At 56.1% G+C, this 23,093-nt stretch overlaps 1 protein-coding gene across 5 annotated transcripts in view; it reads right to left on the bottom strand.

The window, feature by feature from the left end:
* The window catches only part of COL11A2 (collagen type XI alpha 2 chain), a 31,369-nt gene extending 8,592 nt beyond the window's left edge, over positions 1-22,777 (bottom strand). Inside the window, exons 1-48 of one of the 5 annotated variants that reach the window (XM_055263599.2) lie at positions 21,789-22,095; positions 18,947-19,096; positions 18,602-18,812; positions 17,987-18,149; positions 16,268-16,459; positions 15,378-15,455; positions 14,670-14,732; positions 13,827-14,006; positions 10,801-10,860; positions 10,654-10,695; positions 10,363-10,425; positions 9,955-10,029; positions 9,423-9,509; positions 9,135-9,191; positions 8,939-8,992; positions 8,781-8,834; positions 8,628-8,681; positions 8,387-8,440; positions 8,143-8,196; positions 8,016-8,060; positions 7,840-7,893; positions 7,374-7,418; positions 7,125-7,178; positions 6,895-6,939; positions 6,706-6,759; positions 6,435-6,479; positions 6,147-6,200; positions 5,974-6,018; positions 5,731-5,784; positions 5,289-5,396; positions 4,241-4,294; positions 3,888-3,941; positions 3,734-3,778; positions 3,596-3,649; positions 3,425-3,469; positions 3,226-3,279; positions 3,072-3,125; positions 2,784-2,837; positions 2,254-2,361; positions 2,014-2,103; positions 1,775-1,828; positions 1,434-1,541; positions 1,188-1,295; positions 993-1,046; positions 836-889; positions 532-639; positions 280-333; positions 48-101 (exon numbers count right to left, since the gene is read on the bottom strand). In XM_055263599.2, coding sequence (XP_055119574.2) covers positions 48-101; positions 280-333; positions 532-639; positions 836-889; positions 993-1,046; positions 1,188-1,295; positions 1,434-1,541; positions 1,775-1,828; positions 2,014-2,103; positions 2,254-2,361; positions 2,784-2,837; positions 3,072-3,125; positions 3,226-3,279; positions 3,425-3,469; positions 3,596-3,649; positions 3,734-3,778; positions 3,888-3,941; positions 4,241-4,294; positions 5,289-5,396; positions 5,731-5,784; positions 5,974-6,018; positions 6,147-6,200; positions 6,435-6,479; positions 6,706-6,759; positions 6,895-6,939; positions 7,125-7,178; positions 7,374-7,418; positions 7,840-7,893; positions 8,016-8,060; positions 8,143-8,196; positions 8,387-8,440; positions 8,628-8,681; positions 8,781-8,834; positions 8,939-8,992; positions 9,135-9,191; positions 9,423-9,509; positions 9,955-10,029; positions 10,363-10,425; positions 10,654-10,695; positions 10,801-10,860; positions 13,827-14,006; positions 14,670-14,732; positions 15,378-15,455; positions 16,268-16,459; positions 17,987-18,149; positions 18,602-18,812; positions 18,947-19,096; positions 21,789-21,867 — 3,579 coding nt within the window. In that variant the 5' untranslated portion in view covers positions 21,868-22,095. Of the gene's footprint in view, positions 1-47; positions 102-279; positions 334-531; positions 640-835; positions 890-992; positions 1,047-1,187; positions 1,296-1,433; positions 1,542-1,774; positions 1,829-2,013; positions 2,104-2,253; positions 2,362-2,783; positions 2,838-3,071; positions 3,126-3,225; positions 3,280-3,424; positions 3,470-3,595; positions 3,650-3,733; positions 3,779-3,887; positions 3,942-4,240; positions 4,295-5,288; positions 5,397-5,730; positions 5,785-5,973; positions 6,019-6,146; positions 6,201-6,434; positions 6,480-6,705; positions 6,760-6,894; positions 6,940-7,124; positions 7,179-7,373; positions 7,419-7,839; positions 7,894-8,015; positions 8,061-8,142; positions 8,197-8,386; positions 8,441-8,627; positions 8,682-8,780; positions 8,835-8,938; positions 8,993-9,134; positions 9,192-9,422; positions 9,510-9,954; positions 10,030-10,362; positions 10,426-10,653; positions 10,696-10,800; positions 10,861-13,826; positions 14,007-14,669; positions 14,733-15,377; positions 15,456-16,267; positions 16,460-17,986; positions 18,150-18,601; positions 18,813-18,946; positions 19,097-21,788; positions 22,096-22,652 lie in introns of those variants that run through there. The other 4 variants (XM_063632364.1, XM_063632363.1, XM_055263600.2 and 1 more) reach the window with 4 other exon arrangements.
* Between the last annotated feature and the right edge of the window lie 316 nt (positions 22,778-23,093).

Below are 23,093 nucleotides of genomic sequence, written 5' to 3'. Positions count from 1 at the left end.
AAGACCAGACACATTGGTCTCAAGGGACAGGGGCTGAGATGACTCACATCAGCGCCATTGGGTCCAGCTGGACCTCGAGGTCCTGGGGGGCCAGGTGGTCCCTGAGGGGAAACAGATACACCGCAGATGAGGAAGGGACGTGAGATGGCTGAGCATGAATGGTGGAGAGAGGAGGAGGAGCAGCCAGGCCAGGGAGTTGGCAGTGGGGTGTGGGGTGGGGGCTGGCCAGGGAGGGGTGTGACTAGTACGGGGGCTAGGGTCAGTAGGGGTCACACTCACCATAGGACCCACATCCCCTGTTTCTCCCTTCTCCCCAGAGGGGCCTGGCAAACCCTGTGCAGGTATACAAAACATGGGCGCAGGTGACCACCCCACCCAAAGCACAGCCCTAGGCAGATAGGCCCCACAGTCCCCTCCCCTCAGACCCCGCAGGCCCTCCAGTCCTCATCGGCAGGCTGCTGGCAGGGTCTGGGACAAACATCACCCCATCCTGACCCCACCTCTCTGCCCCTGTCCTATCCCCCAACACACCTGTAGGCCAATGGGTCCTGGAGGCCCATTGAATCCTCTTGTTCCTTCATCACCTTTGGCTCCAAAATGTCCCTGGGGTCCCCGAGCTCCGGGCTCCCCATCTGCTCCCTGCAGGGTTGAGGGAAAGCAGAGACAAGGACACAGGGATGGGTCATGGGTCAGGTGTTCTCTATCCACAAATACCACACAGAGCTGGGTGCCAGGCCCAGAGCTCCTGCTCCCACTCCCAGCCACAAGGGCAGAGGGGAGCTGAGGGAGGATCAGAGGCTGCTGGGTCTTCAGCGGGGGCAGAGGGGTCACTCACCGCTGCTCCAGGCTGCCCCACAGGACCAATGGGTCCAGGGGGTCCAGGAGGGCCCTGGGTGAGAGAAGAGAGTCAGAAACACCAAAATAGGGAGAGAGATCAGGTAGGAATGAGGTTAAAGGCCAGGAGGTCAGAAGTTAAGGTCATGGACACTTACATGTTCGCCCTTGTTCCCTTTGGTGCCCTTCTGTCCGGGGTCCCCTACCTCACCCTGGGAGGAGAAGGCAGACAAGATATTAGAGAAAGGTGATGGGTAGAGTGGGAAGGATGACATGACAGGGGCCAGGGATCATGCCCAGGTCAGCCATCTCATCTGGATAGAAGATTGGTCGGGGTCTGTGGGGTCCCTCACCTTGTCTCCATCCTCTCCAGCCACACCTGGAGGCCCAGCAGGACCAGGAAGCCCCACAGGACCCTGCACCCCATCTCGTCCAGTCGGGCCAATGGGACCCTTCTCACCCTGTGGGACAGGAGGAAGGAGTCATGGCCTGGAGGTGACCCTCACCCTCAAACACCCCACAGGAAACTTGTCATAGCCCATCAACACTAGGCTCACAGACCCCTCCCCAGGACCCCTCCCCAGGACCCCCACACTCACCGGGACGCCTTTCTCTCCTGCTGCTCCAGGGGGACCCTGCGGGCCTGGGCGCCCTGGTGGACCAATGGGTCCCCCTGATCCTGCTGCACCTCGTTCCCCAGGGGAGCCCTGAGAGAGCAGATGGTCAGACCCCCAGGAAGGAGACCCCAGCCCACCCATACCAGAGAACTTCAGATCACAATTTCCAGAAGCTCCCAAAATCAGATGCATTCTGGCTGTCCCTGGACAGCCTCTGCCCAGCCCCACAGCCCCTCGTGGTATCGGGATGCCACTCCCACCCTTCCTCACCCACCCCTTTCCCAGGTTCTTTCTACCACGCCCCGCCGGAACCCCAGACTCACTGCGGGGCCAGGGGGGCCAGACGGACCTTCATTCCCCTTCAAACCAGGTCCACCCTATGAACCAGACATTTGGGGAAGATGAGACTTCACGGAAAGAGAAGGGTGAGAGCTGGAGGGGGAAGGCAGGCTCCAAAAGATGGAAGTGGGGAGTGATATGGAGGGGGTCAGGGACAGGGTCAGGGAGGGGGCTCAGGATGCTTGGTGCTTATGACAGGTAGGGGTCTGGGAGTCACACTTACAGCAGTGCCTGGGAGGCCTCTCTCTCCTGGGAATCCCCTCAGACCAGCAGGTCCATCCTTCCCTGGGGCCCCAGGGGGACCAGGGTCACCCTAAAAGGAAAGAAGAGGTGATGAGCCACAGCCATGCTCCCAAATTAAACAGAGAGCTCTCCAGTCCCCCTCAAATCGCCAATTACCTGTTCCTTTCAGCACCCCAATCCCCAGTTCCCCAACTTCCCCTCTGCCTGGACTCTCACTGACCTTTGTTCCTTCTTTTCCAGCCGTCCCAGGTAGTCCCTGCTCTCCAGGGGGCCCCGGGGGGCCTGGGTGACCTCTCTCCCCCATAGGGCCGGTTTCTCCTGCTGCTCCCTAGACAAAAGCAGAGAGAGTTCCCGCTCTCAGGCCCTTCATCCCACTGTCTGCCAAAAGAGCCCACCCTGGCCACCCTAAAACACTCCTCCAGAACCCCTTTATCCCTGCCCCAAAGCTAGGAAATTCCCCCCAGCATTCCTGGGCCACTGCTGGGTTTTCTCCTGCCCCATGTGAAGTAACTACACCACCTTGTGTCTCTGTTGGGGAACTGCCTCTCCTTGGGGACAAGACGATGAGAATGTGCCCCAAAACAGACTGAAGTTCAGGACCCCTGCCTGAAATCCCAGCCCCCACCATTGACCCCAGCCCCAGGAGTCTGGGTCAGGTGGACCAGGGGCAGGGGTGTGTGACTGAGAGAAGAGGGGCAGACAGACTAATGCTAGGGTCTGGGGTCCACTCTCTCCTAGGGACAAACCTACCTGAGGTCCCACCACTCCTGGAGGACCAGGGGGGCCGGTCTTCCCTTGGAAACCCTAGGCGAGGAAGAGAGGAGAATGCAGTGAAAGCAGGTGTGGGCGCTGTGGGGCAGATTCCCAGGAGGAGGGATCCCAGGCAGGATCACACCGAGCCCTGGGCCCTGGGTCTGAGCAGTGCCAGGGCAGGCTCCACTCTGCCAGGAGAACGTCCCTGTGGGCTTTCCCGACAGCTCTGGGGTTAAAGGGTCTGATGGAGCCCCCCGAGAATGGGTAGCCAGGAGCATCACTCACCACTTCTCCTCTCTGGCCTGGGTGTCCCGGCAGCCCGTCCTTCCCAGGGGGGCCCTGGAAGGGGTTCAGGTGTCAGGTAAACTCTCGGCTGGAAAGGGGGTAGGGAAGAAGGACTCAGAGAAGCGAGGTGGGTCAGAGCTTGGGGTCAACTTACCGGGGGTCCTTTGGGTCCAGGAAACCCGTTGGGACCCTGAGGTCCAGGGAGGCCCTAGAGACAGAGGTGGGGGGAGTCAGGAGAATGGGGGCAGGGGCTGAGTGGGGGAACTCCGCTTCCTTCCTGGGGTGAGGAGGGAGCTGGCTCACCCAGTCTCCCTGGGGAGCTCAGGGGAAGGGGATTCTCGATCCACACTCACCCTCTCTCCGGGGGGCCCATGGGGGCCATCACCACCAGATGTTCCCTGTGGGGGGAAACAGAGTCAGGGAGTGGGAAGAGCTGCTTTCCAGCTGTCCCCGAGGTCAGGGTGTTGAGGGAGAGCTGGGGCTGAGTGGCAGGGGGCAGATGGAGCCTTGTAGAGACCACTCACCTTAGCTCCAGACTTCCCAGTGGCACCTCGGGGTCCCCGCTGACCCCGTGGACCCTACAGAGGGAAGAGGAGTTGTCAGAGAAACCCAAATGCCCCCCTCTGGACCTTGAGCCACCTGTTTCTCTCCCCTGCACTCACCGTGGGGCCCCGTTCTCCCCGAGGCCCTGACTTCCCCGATAGGCCCTGGTGGGAATGAAGCAGAGAGAACATTACCCAGGGTGAGACTCCCCACAGACCCCCTCTACACCTCTCCAGCCCTTCCCTTCTCACCCCCTCCCACCCCTCAGCTTACCCGGGCTCCCTTCTCTCCACTGGCGCCAGGAAAGCCAGGAAATCCTAGGGACCCCTGGTGAAAATGGGGAAATTGAAAAGTTATGAAAGGTAGGGTTCAGGAAGGGGCAAAGGGGGTCAGGAGAGGCCACAAAGGCAGTGGCCAGGGAGATCTGAGCTCTGCCAAGAACTAAGTGGCCTTGGACAAACCCCTGCTGCTCTCTGGGCCTCTTTCGTCATCCATAAAATGGGGGTCAGCTAAATTCCCTCTGGGGTCCCCCACTGCCCTGCATCTGTGCTTTCTGGAATCAGGGATCAGGGAAGGGAAGAGGAGGAGGGAAGAGGAGGAGGGGCACGTATGTGGCATGGCATCACCTTGGGTCCCTGACGTCCAGGATAGCCAGGCAGACCAGGAACACCCAGCTTGCCCTGTGGTGGGACAGGGAGCAGTTAGGAGTGAGAGGAGGCCCAGATGCTGCTCCACCCCTGGAGACCTCAACCCTCACATATAACGGCCAGCCCCCACCCAGCAACACACCCCACACACCCCAGCCTCTAGCCCCTCATTGCTTGCCCCACAGCTGCCTGACTTTTGTTGTCTCTCCTTCCCGTGAGTGGATTTTCCCCAATTCTAGTGCTGGGATCCCACCTCCCCTGCGCCTGCAGAGGTATCAGGTCCTTCAGGGTCACTGTGATCTAGCTGCTTCCCACCTGTCAACCTCAGCTCCATCTACCCTATGAGGGAGGTGGGATCTACCCCAGCACCCACTCCTGCTTCACCAAGACCAATCCTCCTGCAGGCCCTTTGCCCACCACACTGACTCCTGTGCATGCCCCCTTCCCCAGAGGCTCCAGGGCTCATCCTGCCCAGGCAGCTGCAGAGCAGGGCTTAGGAGCAGAGATTCTGAAGCCAGACTGCCTGGGCATAACCCCTGGCTCTGCCCTTCACTGGCCATGTAATTAACAAGCATCTCTGTGCCTCTGTAAAACTTCAGCAAAACAGTACGTCACATGCCTACCTCATAGGATAGATAGGACGCATCAGCACAGCACCTGGCATAGGGCAAGCGCTGGGGAGAGTCAGCTCTGGAGACCACAGACCTCACTGCTATTAGACTGTCTCATCTCAGAACTCCTGCTGCTTGGAGTCCAAATGCATGTTCGCTCTGCCTTGAAGCAACAGCTACTCTCTAAGCCTCGTCTCCATCCAACTCTTCATGACAGGGACTTTTCCCTGACTTCTTATATATCCCCTCTGCCCATCAGCAGCTGGGAGATGCCATTTACACAGACAGAAGTATAACTGATGCATGGCCATCTTCAAATGACTGGCTGACTTCAGCGGCGGGCACCCCCCATGCCCATCCTGACCCCAGTGCCCATACCCCCAGAGGACCCAGGCACAGAACCCTCATCCCATCACCTTCTCGCCCATGAGCCCTGGGGGCCCAGGGTCTCCAGTTGGTCCAGTGCGTCCCTTTGGCCCCTCAGGCCCATCCTCTCCCCTGGAACCAGGGACTCCAACCTCACCCTGTGTGAGAGGGAAGGACAGGTGAGTGTCGGGGACTGGAGGTGGGGTCTGGGCCCAGAGGAGAAACGGGCATCAGTGAGGCTGAGGAGGGCTAGAGGGGTCCCAGGAGCCACTGCAGGACAGGAAGCCCACAGGGTAGGGATAGTGTAGTGATATGAGGGCAGGCATGACACAGACCATGGGGTTATCAACCTGTAGGGGTCAGGCTCCCAAGGGAACACAGCACTGGAACTACAGAGTCTGGAGACTCGGAAGAATAAACTGGTGCTTGGGGTCTCCAGAGTGGAGGCTCAGTAGGACACGGAATTGGGGCCAGTGTGGGGTCTCTACTCACCCTGTCACCTTTCACGCCTATGTCACCTTTGAACCCAGGAAAGCCATCCTCGCCCTGAGAAAGATAGAGGTGAGAGGACACCACAGATGACAGAGGGCTGGGGTTCTAATGGGGATTCCGAGAACATAGGTGGAAGCAGGGGCTCGGGAGCTGGAGGGCAGTGCGGGGCAGGCTTGAGGGAAGGCAGTGAAGAGAGGAGATGGCAGGACTGAGGTGCTGGGAAGCTGGGGGCATGGTGCTCACCTTCTCACCCTTATGACCCTTCAGACCCCGAATTCCGTCCACACCCTAGAATTAGAGAGGGGATAGAAGTAGAGTGATCAGGGATGGAAGTGGGTTGGAAGGACCAAGCTCCTAAGACCCCATATAGCTCCCCTGACCACAGCCCTTTGTCTCCCAGCCTGGTGGTCAGTTACCTTGACCCCTCGAGGTCCTGGGTATCCTAGAGGACCCTGAGGTCCAGAGGGACCCTGGAAGAAAAAAGAGAGGCATTTATAAAGGGGCTTCAGAGTGTCACTGTGGGGGCCTCCAGGGGTGGGAGAAATGGAAGTAACAACATTGCTGTCTGGGTAGGGTTACAGGGCACAGGAATTGAGAATGTGGCAGAGCCATATGAATAACGAGACAAGGAAATCCCAAGGACTTTGAGGCTCTAGAGTCTGGGTGGAGACTCCCTCAGGGGATAAAGACATGGAAGATCTCACCTGGTTTCCTTTGGTTCCAGGGGGACCTTCCTTCCCCGGGTGACCCTGGGAGTAAGGGATAGAAAATGTGACCGGTGGCCCCTGTCACCCTCTCTGCACCCCTCCCTACACTTCTTCCAACCCAAATTTCCTGTGACCTAGTGAAGCCAACTGTCCACAGACAAGCACCACCAGTGACCTTTCAGTGCAAGGGTCACTGAAGGAGCTTTGAGGTCATGCACTGGGGTGGAAGGCCAAGGGGAACTGGGTTCGGAAGTGGGGTCCCACTCACCGGGGGTCCGTCTGAGCCAGGCATGCCGGGGAGCCCTGGCTTCCCTTGAGGACCCTGCAGGAAGACAAAGAGGCTCAGGGTCAATAGAGGGGTCATGTCTGGACACAGACAAAATCCCAGCAGACATTTAGGGTTCTCCCTACATCCCCACTCTAAACCCCCTGTCCTCCAAATCACTTAGTCACTTACCTTCTCTCCATGAGGGCCGATGGCACCCTGGGGCCCGGGGAGACCCTACATACAGCGAAAGAGAAGTCACAGGGGACTCCCAGGGTCTCTTCTAGCCAGCCTCCCCATTCAGAGCATGAGCAACAAGGGCCTGAAACCCTTAATTTCCTGTATCCTTCCACGGTCTGACCCATTGTGGAAGCCCAAGGGAAGTCACGAAAATTGGGGAATGGAGTAGGGGCACCGCTCACCTGGGTCCCAGGGGTGCCCTGTTGTCCAGGAGGCCCTGGCTCTCCCTGGGGTCCCTAGAAACAGTTGACCAGGCACAAGTCAGAAGGAGATGGTGATAGAACAAATTTAGAACATGGAGCTGAGTCCCAGCAGCGATAGCCAAGAGGGCAAGAGCAGGAAGCAGGCAGGGGTCAAAAGGTGGCCAACAGGATGCTGGCAGGGACCTCACGGGATAAGAATGGGGGTGGGATCTCCTATCCATCACTCACCAAGCTCCCTTTGGGGCCCTGGGGACCATCCATGCCTCGGACGCCCTGAAACACAAGATGGGTGTGAGCAGCCTGAAGGTGGCCCGGAGGGACCTGTGGTTTTCAGAGGCCCAGCCATTCCCAGGGTGGGACAGTCAGACCTCCAGTCCATCCCGAACCCAAGCAAACACAGCTGGCCCAGGCCTGCAGGGTGTGGGACTGTGGATCTGTGGGCTTGTGGGCTTTGGTTTTGTTTATCTTGAGGATTTATTTCCTATGCCCAGAGCCCTCGGGGCACCACACCACATGGCCCTCCCTGTGCACGGGGAGTGAAGGCTGAGGAAGGGCAGGATGGGGCCAGAGCAGGGGGAGCTCACAGGGAAAGGGAAGCATGCTGACAGAGGAGAGGGAGCAGGAAGGCAGCTAGAAAGGTGGACAGTTGGAGAGGTCAAGGGGTCACCTCGTCAGAAGTCAGGGAGTCACTTACAGGGGGTCCAGGAATACCAGGTGGGCCTTTGGGGCCAAGGAGACCTCGAGGTCCCTGCATTCAGGGTGAGCGGAGGAGACGGCATGAATGGATAAAACTGTTTCCCATTAGTGCCCATGTCCCCCTCCTGGCTTCCCCAGAGCCCCGTCCCCCAGCACCAGCCCTTGGACACTCACCGACTCTCCAGGCAGCCCTCGAGGCCCAATCTCCCCATCATCTCCCTGGAGGAGGAGGATACGGTGAAGCTGCTATGCCTTCTAGACCTCCCCTGCACCCAGCCCCTACACTTGCCACTACACTTACCCTCTCTCCATCCTCACCAGGGGGACCAGGAAGGCCCTGGGCACCAGTATCACCCTGCAAAATGGGGGAACTCATAAGAGGGGCCTCAGAGCCCCCAACACAGGCAGACACCGAACCTCTGCACTTAGCCCATCCATTACTTTCACCGAGCTCCTGCCAAGCCTCCAGCCTCCCTTCCCTACCTATCCTCACTGCCATAGAAGATCTATCCCCGATTACAACACACACCCACTAATGTACTCACCCTATGGCCCTTCTCTCCAGGGAGCCCTGGGAGTCCATCAAAACCTCGGTCACCCTAGGAGGAGGAGGGGCAGCCAGAGTGAGGACATGGCCCTGTCCAAGCCCACTCCTCCCTACTGCACCCTGAGTTGGGGGGGTGCTGATCCTGGGGGAGCCTGGGGAACTAGGTCATCCCCAAGAAATAATTAAGGCCAGCGTGGGCTGAAGACTACAGGCTTCAGGGAGGGGCCCAAGCCTGTTACCTTCACTCCAGGTTCTCCAGGCATCCCTCGGGCTCCATCAGCACCTGCCCGGCCCTGGGAGAACAAGGGAAGTGTCAGAACAAGCAGGGGCGCAGTCCCCCACACTGCAGGCCCTGTCTCCCCACAACACCCATCCACTCCTGGGGCACTCACCCTTCGCCCAGCCTTGCCAGGAGGGCCTGTGAGGCCCTGAGGTCCTCTGGGACCCTGGTGAGAGGAGAGATGGGGTGGGGTTAGGAGGCATAGGGAGGGGAGTGAGGGAGACTGAGCTGGGGAACAGATATGGGGGTGCAGTGGAGGAAGGTGGTCACCTGAGGTCCTAAGTCTCCAGACTCTCCTTTCAGGCCAGGGCTCCCAGGTTGGCCCTGGGAGAGAGAAGAGAGGACAGCCATAATGAAGGATACACCCAACAGTGGCCTCAGAGTGTTCCCCAAAAGAAGCCCCTTTCCAGAACTATCCACACCCCACACACAAAGCATCTTCCACCCAAGCACCCTACTCACTCACCAAGGGTCCAGGGCGCCCTGTGTATCCCATGGGGCCAGGGGGTCCACGAAGTGCCAGCTAGGGGAGCAGGGGGACAGCAGAGCTGAGGGAGAGGCAGTGGGAACCCCCAGCCCCAGCACCCTCCAAATTCACCCTTCCTCTCCTGATCCTCATCCACTGCCCAGGATTCTCCCCAACCTCTCTGTTAACCCCAAACCAACCCAGGCCTCTCCTGCCGCACATTCACTCCAGCCAACTCTTCCAGTGCTCCCCAGAGCCTTCCCTTTCCAGGGAAGCAGCCCCACTCACCCTCGCCTGCTGCAGGATCGCCTGGGCCTGAGCCTCCTGGGCCGCCACCACAGGGCCCTTGTCACCCCCACCACTGCCAAACCGGAACTGAGGGCAAGGAGAGAAGGTCCAGGTTCTCTTCCAAGAAAGCCATGGGACCCTCGCAGCCAGAGGCTTTCTCCAGCGTTTCTGCCCCTTGCCCCAGGTTCTGCCCATCCAGCATTTCCCATGGCTTCCAGATAATCACTTAGAGGATTCCAGAAACTCAACTCCTGCCCTCCTCCTCCACTGTCCAGCCTCTGCCTCCAGAAAGACTCTCTTTTGGTTCTAGAGCCCCTGAAATATAGGCTGTTCTGCCCAGTCCTAGAAGACTGGTGTTTGGTTCTAGGTCATCTAATGAGGCCCCATCTCCCCAACCCCAAAGATGAATCCCTTTGGAGTGATGATCTTTAGAGACTCCTCCATAGCTTTCCTGCCCATCTGGTTTTTGGTAACATGACACAATTCCTTGTCTCCCCCATCAGCATGTTCCAAAACCCAAGAGACAACTCACTGGGAGCATGAGAGATGTGCCAGGAGGACCAGGAGCCCCATCTGATCCAGGGAGACCTGCTCGGCCAGGGGGGCCCTGGAGTGGGAAGAGAATGCAAAAGATGGAGTGAAAGATAAGGGACATCAAGATCTTAGCATGATTTTGAAATATCCTCTTCAACAGAATAAGTGTAGACTCCTCTAGCTCTTTCCTGAGTCTCCCACCCCCATGGGGAAAATTGAGGGTGAGAAACCAGATCAGTACCCTCCCCAGCCAGAGTCTGCCCTACTTTCTGGTTCCTGGGAAGCACGACCATCCCCTCATTCATTAACAAGCCACCTAACAAGAAATTACTGGGCATGGCAGCCCCCCCTTGGATAGCACTAGCTCCCCCGAAGCTCCCCCCTCACATAGAGGACACCCCCTTACCCTCTCTCCAGGGTCTCCAACTGGGCCTGGGTTCCCCTGGATGCCAGGGGGACCAATCAATCCCTGAGGAACAAAAGAGTAGGGGTCAGGTGGGGGCATTCAGACAGGTGTGGACACTCAGCCTGTGGCTGAGGAGTGGTCTGTGCAGAAGAGATCTGGGAATCTGGGAAGCGTGGAGGGATGCTCCCGAGTTCTAAGGAGGAGGCCTGGGCATACGTGGGGAAGGCTCAGATGAGCACATAGAAGGGGTTTCTAAGAAAAGAATGGCCACCAGGCCACTGCTAGACTTACTGCAGGGCCTTCTGGGCCAGGGGGCCCCTCCACGAGCATACCCTGTGGAGTCAAAGGTTAAAAATCAGAGGCAACAGGACCAGCACACTCAACCCCACTTGCTTCTCTTATTTCCACTGCCTCAGCCCTGTGACCAGCATAACTTACAGGTTCCAACACCGCAGGCTCTCCTTTCTCTCCCTTCAGCCCGCGGGGTCCATGGGCAGCCTGAGGGAGACACACATGTAACCCCCAGTGGGGCCCATGAGCAGCGAGGACACTAGGCCTGTCCCCATCTCAACTCCAACCTTGATTCTTAGATCCTCTCGAGACCACTTCAGCCCTACCTCAAAGCCCTACAGCCCTCCCCTAAAACTCCCTCTCACAAACCTTTCAAGCCTGCCAAGGAGACCTCAGGGTTCCCTGCCCCCCGCCCAGTTCCCACCCCAACCTCAGCAAACACAACCTCTCCATCTCCCTGAGAGCCTCTTTCAGGAAGATCCCCAGAACCTTCCAGTGTTTTCGTTTGTTTGTTTGTTTTTCTTTTTTTCTGAGATGAAGTCTTGCTCTGTCACCCAGGCTGAAATACAGTGGCGCAATCTCGGCTCACTACAACCTCTGCCTTCCGGGTTCAAGCGATTCTCCTGCCTCAGCCTCCGAAGTAGCTGGGATTACACTGGGATTACAGATGTGCACCACCATGCCCGGCTAATTTTTGTATTTTTATTAGAGATGGGGTTTCACCATGTTGGCCAGGCTGGTCTCAAACTCCTGACCTCAGGAGATCCACCTGCCTTGGCCTCCCAAAGTGCTGGAATTACAGGCGTGAGCCACCACACCTGGCCCCTTTCAGGGATTTTAAACCACCCACCTTCCCAAACCCTCCTCTAGAGGACCCTATCCCATCTCCCAAATTCCCTCCCTAGAACCTTAAGAAACCTTCCACAGATTTACCCCAATACATCATAAAATAATCTCTCTAAGATTGTGGGTAGATTTTTATTTGGGGTAAGAGGAGGGCATGGACCCCCGTGAGAACCTGACAAAAGCTAGACTGGGGGAGGTGGTTTACGCCCATAATCCCAGCACTTTGGGAGGCGGAGGCAGGCAGATCACCTGAGGTCAGGAGTTTGAGACCAGCCTGACCAACATGGTGAAACCCCGTCTCTAATAAAAATACAAAATTAGCCAGGCGTGGTGGCACATGCCTGTAATCCCAGCTACTTGGGAGGCTGAGGCAGGAGAATCGCTTGAACCTAGGAGGTGGAGGTTGAAGTGAACCAAGATCATGCCATTGTACTCCAGCCTAGGCAACAAGAGCAAAACTCCACCTCAAAGAAAAAAAAGAATCTGATGAAAGCTGTGAGTCTTTCTCCAGAAATGAAAAAGTATATGCTATTATGCACAGGATTTTATTTAGGATTTCAAAGGGTTCACAAGTTTAAATATGCCCCAAAGGTTAAGCATCCATACTCTGAGTAAATTTGGAGGCCAGGCACGGTGGCGCACACCTGTAATCCCAGCACTTTGCGGGGCCGAAACAGGCAGATAATTTGAGTTCAGTAGTTTGAGACCAGCCTGGCCAACATGTGAAACCCCATCTCTACTGAAAATACAAAAACTAGCCAGGCACAGTGGCACATGCCTGTAACCCCAGCTACTCGGGAGGCTGAGGCAGGAGGATCACTTGAACCCGGGAGGCAGAGGTTGCAGTGAGCCAAGATCCTGCCACTGCACTCCAACCTGGGTGACAGAGTGAGACCCTGCCTCAAAAAAAAAAAAAATTGGAGAGCAGTCCCCACTGAATGCATTGCCCTTCCTCTGGCCCTCAAGTACATTCCAAGCCCATCAGTTCCCTCCCTTGCACACCTCCACTCAGATACCTGTTCCCAACTCTAGAGCTAGAAACAAAATAAGAACATGGAGAATGGGAGACATTCACCACCACCCCAACTCCCCCCAACAAAGATCTTCAGAATGTCTCTCTCCACCTTCATTCTGACCAAACAGCAATGATCAGTTTCAAAACTCTCTGAAATCCCATATCGACCCCAAATACCCAGAGAGCAGCATAAAGGAAAGGCAGTAGAAGCTCAAGGGAGGCAAGAGAGGGGAGGTATGGGATGCCACAGCAGGGTAGAGGAGGCAGCCAGAAATGCAAGGCAGGCAGAAGATGAGCAGAGTAGACAGGAAGCAGTCCCACTGACAGGGAATACTGGAAGATATGAGAACAACTAAGGGACACAGAACAAAATGACAAACACTTGGAAGCAAGAATGATGCCAGGGCCAAGGAAAATTAAACACGGCCAACATGGCTAGAAAACAAACTGGACAAACAGGAAGTGGCTGAACAGACAGGAAGCAGCGAAGGAAAGACGATCCAGGAGGTGAACCTTCAACAACATGGCTACCGTGACCCAGAGAGAAAAGAAAGGCACAAAACAGGTAGAATGTGACTCCTGCAAAGGGAATCACGACAGTGAAGGGTAATTCTTCCAGAAAACACAAACATCAAGGCTAGGACACACAGGAAGTAGCCATGAGAAATATCAAGCCCCACAATGGAAACTTTATGATTTAAATGACCTGAGACATACAGGAAGCAGCTTATTGTCAAAGGAAATTGTCACAAGATAGTATGAAAAACTAGAGCCAGAACAGAAATAATTCCCTTGCAGTCCAACCTGACACAGTTACCAAGATGGATGCCACAGCTAGAGAAGGCAGGAAGGGACAGATAATAAGTGGCCTGTAGGTTAAAAAAAAGGTGACATAGGAAGTTAGATCGTTTGGTAGAAACATGAACAAAAAATTGTTTCACCAAAAAGAAATGATAGAGAAACACTGAAAATGGGCACAAGGTAGTAGTTTATTGACCAAAAGCTTTATGAGATCCAGCTTCAGTTAGACAGGAAGTGATCAAGAAAGACAGGAAGTGGTTACATAATTTTTTTTTTAATTCCCAATTGCCCTGAGCAGAAGTATCCACAAGAGTCACAAGGTAAGACATTTGACAAGGGAAGGCAGGTAGTAATCTTTTCAAGCAACATATACATCATATGTGAACAGAAAATGACAAGTCACAGATGGGAAGTAGCTCACAGCCAACAGCCAAGGATCGAAACCAACAAGAAGCAATTCTTGTAGCTCCCACTGGTGGTCAAGAATGAAAGAGAAGCTCCTTTCACTTACGGCTCCTGAGTGGGCTGTCTCCGCAGAGAGGGCAGGGCCAAGCTCTGTCTCCTCACGATAATCATCCCCATAGCCATAGGTGTAATCGTAGGGCCCTTCAGGGGGGTCTGTGCCACCCTCCCCATATTCCTCTGCCTGGAACCTGTCAGCTGTGGGGGGGACCTGGAGATCTGTCTGCTCCTTCCCAGGGATGGGGAGGGAGAGGGGTAGATGGGGATGTTAGGGCTGAGAGGAGGCTTACCCTGGACCCCAGGGTGTGACAACTTCTAGCCCAAAGGATTCTGAGGTTAATCAGAACTGGAGTTTTTCTCCCAAGAAGAGCCATGGGAGTGGTTGTATATAAATGGAAGGGCCATCAAAGGCCAAAAATGGGGAGAGATGTCCAGAAAGTGGGTCCAGTGGGAAGAAGTGGTGGATAAAATGAAGGATGGCCGGAGGGCTGGATGCAGAGTGGACAGTCCATGGACACAATGACAGAGGAGTCTAGGAATGTCCAAAGAGATAGAGAAGACAAAAGGTGACAACACTGGGCAGAAAGTGGCTCCTGGGAACAGAAACAGGACATAGAAAGTAAGACCATTAGACACCAACATGGAAACGAAGTCACTCAGGAATCAAAGAATCATGGAAGGAGGCCTGGATACTGAAGGGAACTGGCTGGACTTAAACAGTCAAGCAGGTCCATAGTTCTAGAGTGACCCAAAGACAGAGGCCATCGATGGAAATGAGGAGGAACCCTCCGGCCAGAGGAAGGGCTGGTCCATCAAGACGTCATGGGCTGAGGGGAGTGAGTCACAGGTGCCCATTGCCCCCCGCTGGGGTGAGGGTGGGGCATAGAGTTACCTCCTCGAGGGGTGGCAAGAGGCTCGACTCCAGGATTTCTTCCTCTTCACCTGGGGTGGGGTCCTGACCCCAAGGAGAGAAGGAGAAGAGTAGCACAGGGTGGGAAGGAAGGAGAAAGGTTAGCGGAAGGGAGGCAAAGCAGCACCTGTCCCCCAAGGGCAGGGTCTGTCTGTGCTGGGGGATGGGGGAAATCTCAGATCTTGCAGCCCCTTTGGAGGGGGATAGTTTGGGGAGAGTGAACCTCCAAGGTCATAGAGGTTTGGGGGCAGAGATCTGGATGCCCCAGCTCTACCTGCCGGTAACTGCTGCCTCTGGTCCTGGGGGTGGGCCAGGCAGTGGGGGAAGCTGCCCTCCGAGCTGGGCGTCGGGAAAGGGGAGGCTGGTCCCATGCTGGGCCAAAGCCTGCAGTTGGAGAGGGCCTCCGGCCTGGTGAGGGGGACGCCTGCCGGGCCGCTGACCTCTTGGCAGGTGGGGTAGGCTTTCGGGGAGGGGTCCGATGCCCCCTAGGGGAAGGGGGAGGCCTGTGGTGGGGGCTCCCAGGGCGCTGCAGCAGAGAGACAGGGAGGGGGCAGGGAGTAAGTAAATCCCCATAATCTAAATACACTGTGCCTCTCCCCACAGCATGGGGAGGGGAGGAAGGTGTCCTAGGAGATGATTGCTGAGGGTGCTGGGAGAAAGGGAAGAAATGAAGGGGTCCCTTGAGTTTACCTGATAATCAGGGGTTGTCCCCGTAGTCATCACATCATAATAGGGGGGCTCGTAGTCATAGTAGAGAGACTCAGTGGGCTGGGATTGGGGGGTGGGCATAGAAGGAAGGGGATGGGTAATTGGAAGGTGTGGGGTGAAGGGCGGGAGAGGGAGATATAAAGGTGGTGTGGGAGTTGGGAAACAGAGAGTTGAAGATGCAAGGAGAGGTTGAGGGTCAGGAGGGAGGTGGGGAGAGGTGGAACAGAGGGAAGGGGTTCCACATGTGGGGCAGAAGCAGACATGATTAAGAGATTGACCCTCTGATCTTTAGACCACTGACCCCAGAGCCTATCTGTATTCCAACTGTCCAGACCCCACCCAACCCAGGCTCCCTTCCCTTCCCTTCCCCCCACTACCTCCCCTTTTCCTGCCCCTCCAGGTAGGTGGGGGCCAAAGACTGGGCTCCCCACCCCCACACTTCTGCAGACCCACCCCTCCTTTGATATTCCCTCCATCCCCACTCCTTCCCATTCCTCCTCCTTGGTCTCACCATCCCGACTGCTTTCTCCTGGCTTCAGTCCCCTCTCCTACCTGCCTCCCCAGCTCTCACTCCTCCCCCACTGTCTCCCAATCTCTTAATTCAAGGAAGGAAGGGAAAACCCAGGGACACAGTTCCAGGAAGACTGGAAGAGGAGACGCAGAGCAGGGAACACAGCTCCCAGCCACGAATTCTTCATAACAACTCTTTTTATTTTTAGATGAAAATAAAAAGGCTGATGAATGAGGACTAGGAGGAGGGGGTGATGGGAATAGGGAGATGAGGGTGGGGAGGATAACTAAGGAGGAGAGATGCCTGGGTGTCTTTCCTCTCTGGGGTGTGCTGCACTTGGGGGTTCTCCCAGCTCCCTCACCTGGCTCTGGGGTTCCTGATTTTGTGGCCTATGAAGTCTTGACGGTTGCTGCTCTGGAGATCTCTGGGCTCTGTGAGGCTGTTGGTTTTGGGGTCTTTCCCTCTGGCCCCTCTCGCATTCCAGCTCCTTCTGTTCACACAATTCATAGGCTGCCTGGACCCCTGGGACAATGGCCAGCTCCTGGACATCACCCTGCAAAGACATGAGAGAGATGGAGCAGAGAGATTCAGAGAGAGACAGAGGGTATCACCCAGGAGAAAGAGTAGGAGGCCAATCCTAGGTAAAACCCTATGATGGGAGAAGGTCACTGTCAGTCCTCCATATGCATAGCCCTTTTCAGTTTTCAAGGGATCTCATAGGACCTTCATAACAACCAGGAAAGTTGGCAGAACAAGGATATTTCTTTCTACCCATTTTTCAGATATGTTCCATTCAGAAAAGCCCAAAAAGGCAATGACTGCCCCAAGGTCACCCAGAGTGGCAGAATCAGGACCAGATCCCAGGCCTTCCAGAATTCTTTGCCTCCCCTCTGCGCTTTGTGGCAATGCATGAGCCTTTCCACAGTGGCTTCCAGAGACAGGGCTCAGCTTTAGATGCCTTGGCCTTCCAATGGCAGTGATGATGAGAATTCTCTGGACCTCTAGAAACGGAGTGGGGAGAATCCATTCCTGAGTTCCAATGGCATTTACTTTTGCCCACACATAGTGCTTAGTATACTCTCCATTGCACCGTAATTTAGGGGTGTTGTCTCATTTCCAGAGCCCACCTGGGAGCTATTGGGGGTGATAGAGACTTTATATTCTTCTTCTTTGTTTTCCTTGTCCAGCAGGTATTCAGAAAATGTTGACTGGCTTGGAGGGTGAATGGAGGGATGGATGAATGGATAGATGAGTGGATGGGTGGCTGGGGGCTTACATGCATTAATGAATGGGAGCATTGATAAATAGTGAATGAATATATGTATGTATGGGAGGGTGGACTGGTGGGCAGATGAACAGGGGTTACAGAGTAGATGGAAGCAAATGGGTGAATAGGTAGATGGGTGAACTTATGTGGGTGAATGAATGGTCAGACGGGAAGTAAGTGGGTAAGGAGATGGGTGCATGAGTATATTGAAGGAGGGAGTGGTTGAGTTGGTGGAAGTTATAATGGATAGATGGTGGCCGAATGGATGCATGCATCCTTGTGTGCATGGGTAGATGGGGAGGGTGGGTGGGTGAGTGAATAGCTGGATGAAGGAGTTGAAGAGGATAGATGGGTGGAAGCATAGATAGGTGGTTTGAAGGGGAGAGTGGTTAAGCAGGGGGAGGATGGACAGGTGGGTGGATATAAGCCTTCATGCATGAGTAGGTGGGTGTGTGCTGCACAGATGAGTAAATAGATGGGGGAGTGGGTGGTGGATGTGTGCATAGGTTGGCTGAGGAGTGAGTGAATTGATGGGTGGGTGAGGAGAGAGAGGGGTTGAAAGGATGGATGGATGAGGGAACTGATGAAGACTGAAGGACAAAGTAAGTGGCTGTGGACAGTCCTGCCATATAGGTAGGCATCTAGTTCTCCTGAAGAGAACAGTAGCCCTGAAGATAGAAAATAGAAATGAAAATTCATAAGAAAAAAAAATGAAGGCCTAGGGAATAGGGAGATGACATGCTGGGGCCAGAAGGGGAGTGGGCACAAGATAGGGGACCAGAAGTCAATCCTGCCTCTGATTGCTCTGGTTACCTCAAAGACTTCTTCATCCAGAATACGGGCACCAAAGATGATCACTCCATGGGTGTCCAATACTGGACGAGCACTTCGGGGGAGAGGCCGGGTGACTCGCTTCTTGCAGTCAACAATGAGGGTGACAGACTGGCCCTTCACAGCCACAGCCACACGGTGCCACCTGGACATGGTAGGAGAGGTGCAAGTGAACTCTTGGCTGACTGAAGTGGGGGAGTCAACACGGCTGGAGAGCAGTGACGAGAGTTGAAGCCAATGGTGATAAGAGCAGTAATAACAATGGCTACCATTTATCGAGTGTTTGCAGTGCACCAGGCACCATGCCGCCACTTCCTTATTTGTGCCAATTCTATTTAATGTCCATTTTACAGATGTAGAAACTGAGGCTCAAAAACTTTAAGTAACTTGCCCAAGGTACAGGCTAGTTCAACATGCAGAGAAGGCTGTACACTCTAAAGCCCAAACTCTGGACTAGAAGTGACTGAAGTTTGGGCAGTGGGTAGGTGTGGTGTGGCCCAAAGGTCTGAAGGGTTTCACAGTTTAGAGTGTAGGGGTTCGGGGGCACTTCCTCCTGAAAGTGTGGGCCAGGCAGACCAGAGGAGCAAACAAACTTACTTGCCATCTGCTAGGCTGAGGCCTCGGAAGACTGGCTGAGAGGGAGGTTGAGGCCGCCCAGTCTGGTCTTCATACAGGAAGCGGACAGGTCGGCCCAGCTCCAGGCACAGCTGTCGGACACCCTGGGCACTGTAGAGAGTCAGGAGGGGAGCTTGGAGACCAGGGCGGGTCCGGACAACAGTCAGCAGAGAGAAATCTTTGGGAAATCCTCCTAGTATCCGAGAGACATACACACAGAGTGAGAGGCAAAGGGAGCTGCCACAACCCCTTTCCTCCTGGTGTCTGATCCTAGGCCCCATCCCATTACCTCCCCCAGGCCTCCCTACTCCACCATGTCACCCATACCTGGGAAAAGCTGGCGAGTGGGTGCACTGAGCTGGGCAGGTCGTGCCACTCGGTAGGCCACATCAGCTGGACAGATGCCTTTCGCTCTCCGGACACCATCAGGGAGGGAGGGGAACCTCAGGGCCCGGAGCACATCCACAGGGGGTGCACCTGGGGGAGTCCATGACTATCAGGAGAAGGGACATGCCCTCAGGAGGCCATAAATAGGGGACATTTGGGATCTAGAGCTCAGCTTTCCAGGGCTCAAACTCCCTGCAAAGGAAAGGTCACCTCACCCTCACTTGCTTCTGAACAGTGCCTGAATGGATGGGAAACGCAAAGGTACCTGGAGGCAGGGCAGCATCAGCTGGCATTCAACCCCATGACACTCCTGCCCCTCTCTCTCCTAGCATCTGCCTGTCTTACGCTTTCCCTTTGTCTTTTAGCTTATGAATCTGTCTCTCTCTGTGCTCTCTGAATATCTCTCAACTCTTCATCTGTCTCCTGTCTCTCTCACTCTCTTACTCTCTCTGTCTCTTTATGTTGGTCTTTCTGTCTCTGTCTCTTCTGTCTTCCTCCATTTCTCTCACATTCTGTCCATCTTTTTCTCTCCCTTGCTCTCACTCTCTTTCCATATCTCTCACTCTCTGGGTCTCTGGCATCTGTCCCATCTCCAGCACAAACAACATCTGGGCAATCGATCATCCTGGGCACAGGAGGTGCAGGGGGGCCAAGAGGAAGAGATCAGAGAGGCAGCTCTATGAGAGGGGCTTTAAGCAGCTACAGATCCCAGGTTTGGGGGATGGGGTGGGAACAACCCTGACCATGCTGAGGAAAAAGATACAAGAAAGCTCTCCCAGGAGTCTGTGCCTCCTGGTTTAGGAGATGAGTTGGGGAGGGGTGGAGGAATGGGGGGCGGGGGCTGAAGCTGCCACGCAGAGCCGGAACAGGTCCAGGGCCCCGAGCCACACATCTGTGGATCCCATCAGAGTGCTTGCCCAGAACCCAGGCAAGCTCCCCACACCTGGAACCTCAATCCTGTCTCACCACCCCCACCAACCCCATCACCTGGGACCCAAAGATTCAAGACCCAGCCCACCAGCCCTGTCTACCTAGAACTCAGCTTCCTAGGGCTCAAACTCCCTGGAAAACAAAAGATCACCTCGCCCTCACTTGCTCCCCTGTATACATACTCTTCACACCATCAGCTCCAGATTGGAAAAATCCCAAAGAGAGTTCCAGCAAAACTTTCATAGAAGTGTGGGGCAGGGCAGAGGCCACAGCAATCAGGAGAGTGGAGCTGGGTGGGGTGGGTGAGGTGGGGCGGGCAGGCAGAGAAAAGGCCCTTTGAGTCCAGGAGCCGGGAAACCACGGCCTTCCCCCCCAACCCCCGCCTAAGCCTGGCCCCCGCGCGTGTGGCAGCTCCGCAAACACCAACACACAAGGGCCGCTTTGAGAGACGAAGGGTGAGTGAGACAGAGACACACAGACTCACAGAGACCCCAGGCCAAGGAGACCTCAGAGGCCCCCACCCTCCACCAAATCCCAAGGGAGTACAATTCGATCATATGGACGACCTACCCACATGTCCGCCCACCATCTTCCCACACCAGGCCACATACTTGCCCCACTGTCTCTAGCCTCATCTGCCCCACAGGCTCTCCACTAGTAGCCCCATCACCCTCCACCACTCTACCTCTGGCCCCCCAAATGCCTTATTCTCTAACCTTAGGAATTCTACAGTAACTCATTTCCCTAAGGTCCCATCTCTACCCACTCAGCCCCTGAAATAAGAAACAGTCATTTAGCCATTCCCCTGCCTCCACGCCAGAGGATCCCTCTTCCCCCTAAGAAAGACTCCTAGAGTCTACAGGCACCATACGCGTCAATTTCCTGGCCCTGGACCTCACTGTCCTCACATCTTGGAAGTTCTTCCTTCTGTAATCTAATCTAAATTTTTTATGCTGCCATTCTGACCATTTTCTCTCTAAAGCAGAGAAGAATTGAATAGTCAAGTTAAATACAAATCAGGCCTCAGTGTCTCCAGAAATGGTAGGCTTTTTCCAGCCTGCTGAGGGCTTGGTGCTCACAGCCCCCTCCTCCCTGACATCAAATCCCTTTTCCTAGAAGCCAGGAATTCTGGGTCCTGGGAAAAAGAAGGAAAAGATCAGGGTTGTGGACACCAGGGTCCCAGGAGAGCCCGGCTGCTCAGAGGGAGGAGGGGCTAGGCAGGAATGCAAAGAGTTGGCTCTGGCCTCAGACACCTGATCCTGGCCTGTCCAGCGGGCCGTCCTGTTGGCAGCCAGCCCCAGTGCTCCCCAGAGCCAGCTGCGTGGCAGCATCCAGGGCACAGGGAGGGGGAGGGGGACCCTGTCCAGGAGGCCAATGAGACAGGTAGTCAAGGCATCCTTTCTTTCTAGGCTTACTGGGCTCTGCTCTGAATCACAGGTGCTCACCCTTACCCCAGAGATACTGACAGAAAGGCCAGAAGACACACATGCCTCACCCATCAACATTGGCATCTACCATCCCCACAACCAGGAATGACTGGACCGGGCTGGCCCTGGCCATCTTCAGTTCTTCCCAAGGACCCAAGACAAGCATCCATCCCCATTGAGGGTCTCTAAAGTGGTCCTCCACCTTTCAGCCTTATCTGCCCTCCCCCAGTCACTTCAAGGACAAAGAGATCCCTACCCTGATGCCAAGGAACACAGGTGTCCTGCCCTCCAGCCTGGACCCTCGAAGCCCCAAATCTCCTTGTTAGACTCAGAAGCTGCTGCCCCAGGCATCAGCTGTCCCCTTCCCAGAGACACTCAGAGCTCCAGCCTGACTCTGAGGACCCAGGCATCAGGACTCCTCTTACCTGCCCAGCCTGGGGCCGCGCTCAGCCCCAGCACCAGAGGTAGGAGGAGGAGGTGATGGCAGCGGCTGCACCGCTCCATGGCTGAGAAGCCGGAACGCCGGGTCCCAGGGACCCAGGTCGGCCTGAGACGCTGGATGCCCTGAGGCTGACAGAAGACAGGGAGCAGACTATGAGCCTCAGACGCCGGGGTCCCAGGGAGGTCAGAGGCTGCGGGCAGCGACAGCTGTCAGCGGCCCAGCTCCATGCAGCAAGGCGCCGTCGGGGCTCCCGGCACTGCTCCCTCCTCGGTGGCTGCCGCTTCTGTGTGTCCCCGGCCACCCTGGCGCCCAGAGCCCCCGCCTCGCTCCCGCCCCCGGCCCGGCCCCCGCCTCCAGCCGCCCGCCCACAACCACCGAAGGGAAACCCCACCCTCAGTCTCCACCTGGGGAGGGAGGCGGGAACCCTCCCTCTATCGCTCGCTCTCTCCTGCTCCTTGTAGGTCTCAATGGTCTGTACTCTAAGATTCTCTTTTCGGGAACCCCAATATCTTCCCTAGCCTCTTCCTTTTCTAGGACCCAAACGTCCAGTCACACACACCCCCTCCCATTCCCTTCCTCTTGGGGGCCCAGAGCCCCCTTTCAGCAGAGGCCTGGGCGGGATTTAGGGCACAGTGGGAGGGGGAGAGGCGGGCCGGGGGGCTCTCAGTCCCCACCCCACCCATAATCAGGTCTCCATAATTACTTCCCTCACCCCGCCCCGTGTAATTACAGAGCCGGGCCGGGGCGGGGGTATTTATAGACAAGGCTATAGATAGCGACGAACTGGGGCGGGGGATGTGGGGGAAGGTGTTCTACGGGGAGCAAGAGGCCAGAGACTGGGACCCACCGACAAACACAGGATAGTCAAGTCCAAGGAGATGCAAATGAGGGACGCGGTAAGGGAGTCCCAGAGCCCAGGTAGAGGGGGAGCAGTGTAAGATGAGCGAGCAGTCGACTCTGGTTGGAAGGGTCCAGGGAAATGGGGTCACTCAGGGACGTGTGCCGCCTCCGGGCGGGCAACGCCTGAGAAGCCCGCAGCGCTCGGCGCCCAGTGCGCCTCCACGAGCGGGCACCGCGCCGGGTCTGCCCGGAGCCCGCAGCGCGGCCGGAGGGAAGGCCGCAGCGAGCCGAGGCGCCGCCGCCCGCTGGCGCGGAGAGGGCACGAACAAACAAGGCGCCTTTGAGAATCCACCGCCCCCCTTCCTCCTCCGGCCGGCCCCGCCCCCAGCCTGGCACACCCTCTTCCCCCCTCCCCGACAAAGCTTGCCTTGTGTCCCCCACCCTGCGT

The sequence above is a fragment of the Symphalangus syndactylus genome, chromosome 23 (genome assembly GCF_028878055.3).
Source record: "Symphalangus syndactylus isolate Jambi chromosome 23, NHGRI_mSymSyn1-v2.1_pri, whole genome shotgun sequence".
Lineage (NCBI taxonomy): Eukaryota > Metazoa > Chordata > Mammalia > Primates > Hylobatidae > Symphalangus > Symphalangus syndactylus.
The sequence above is the reverse complement of the archived record's forward strand: the minus strand, read 5'-3'. Positions and strand labels throughout refer to the sequence as shown.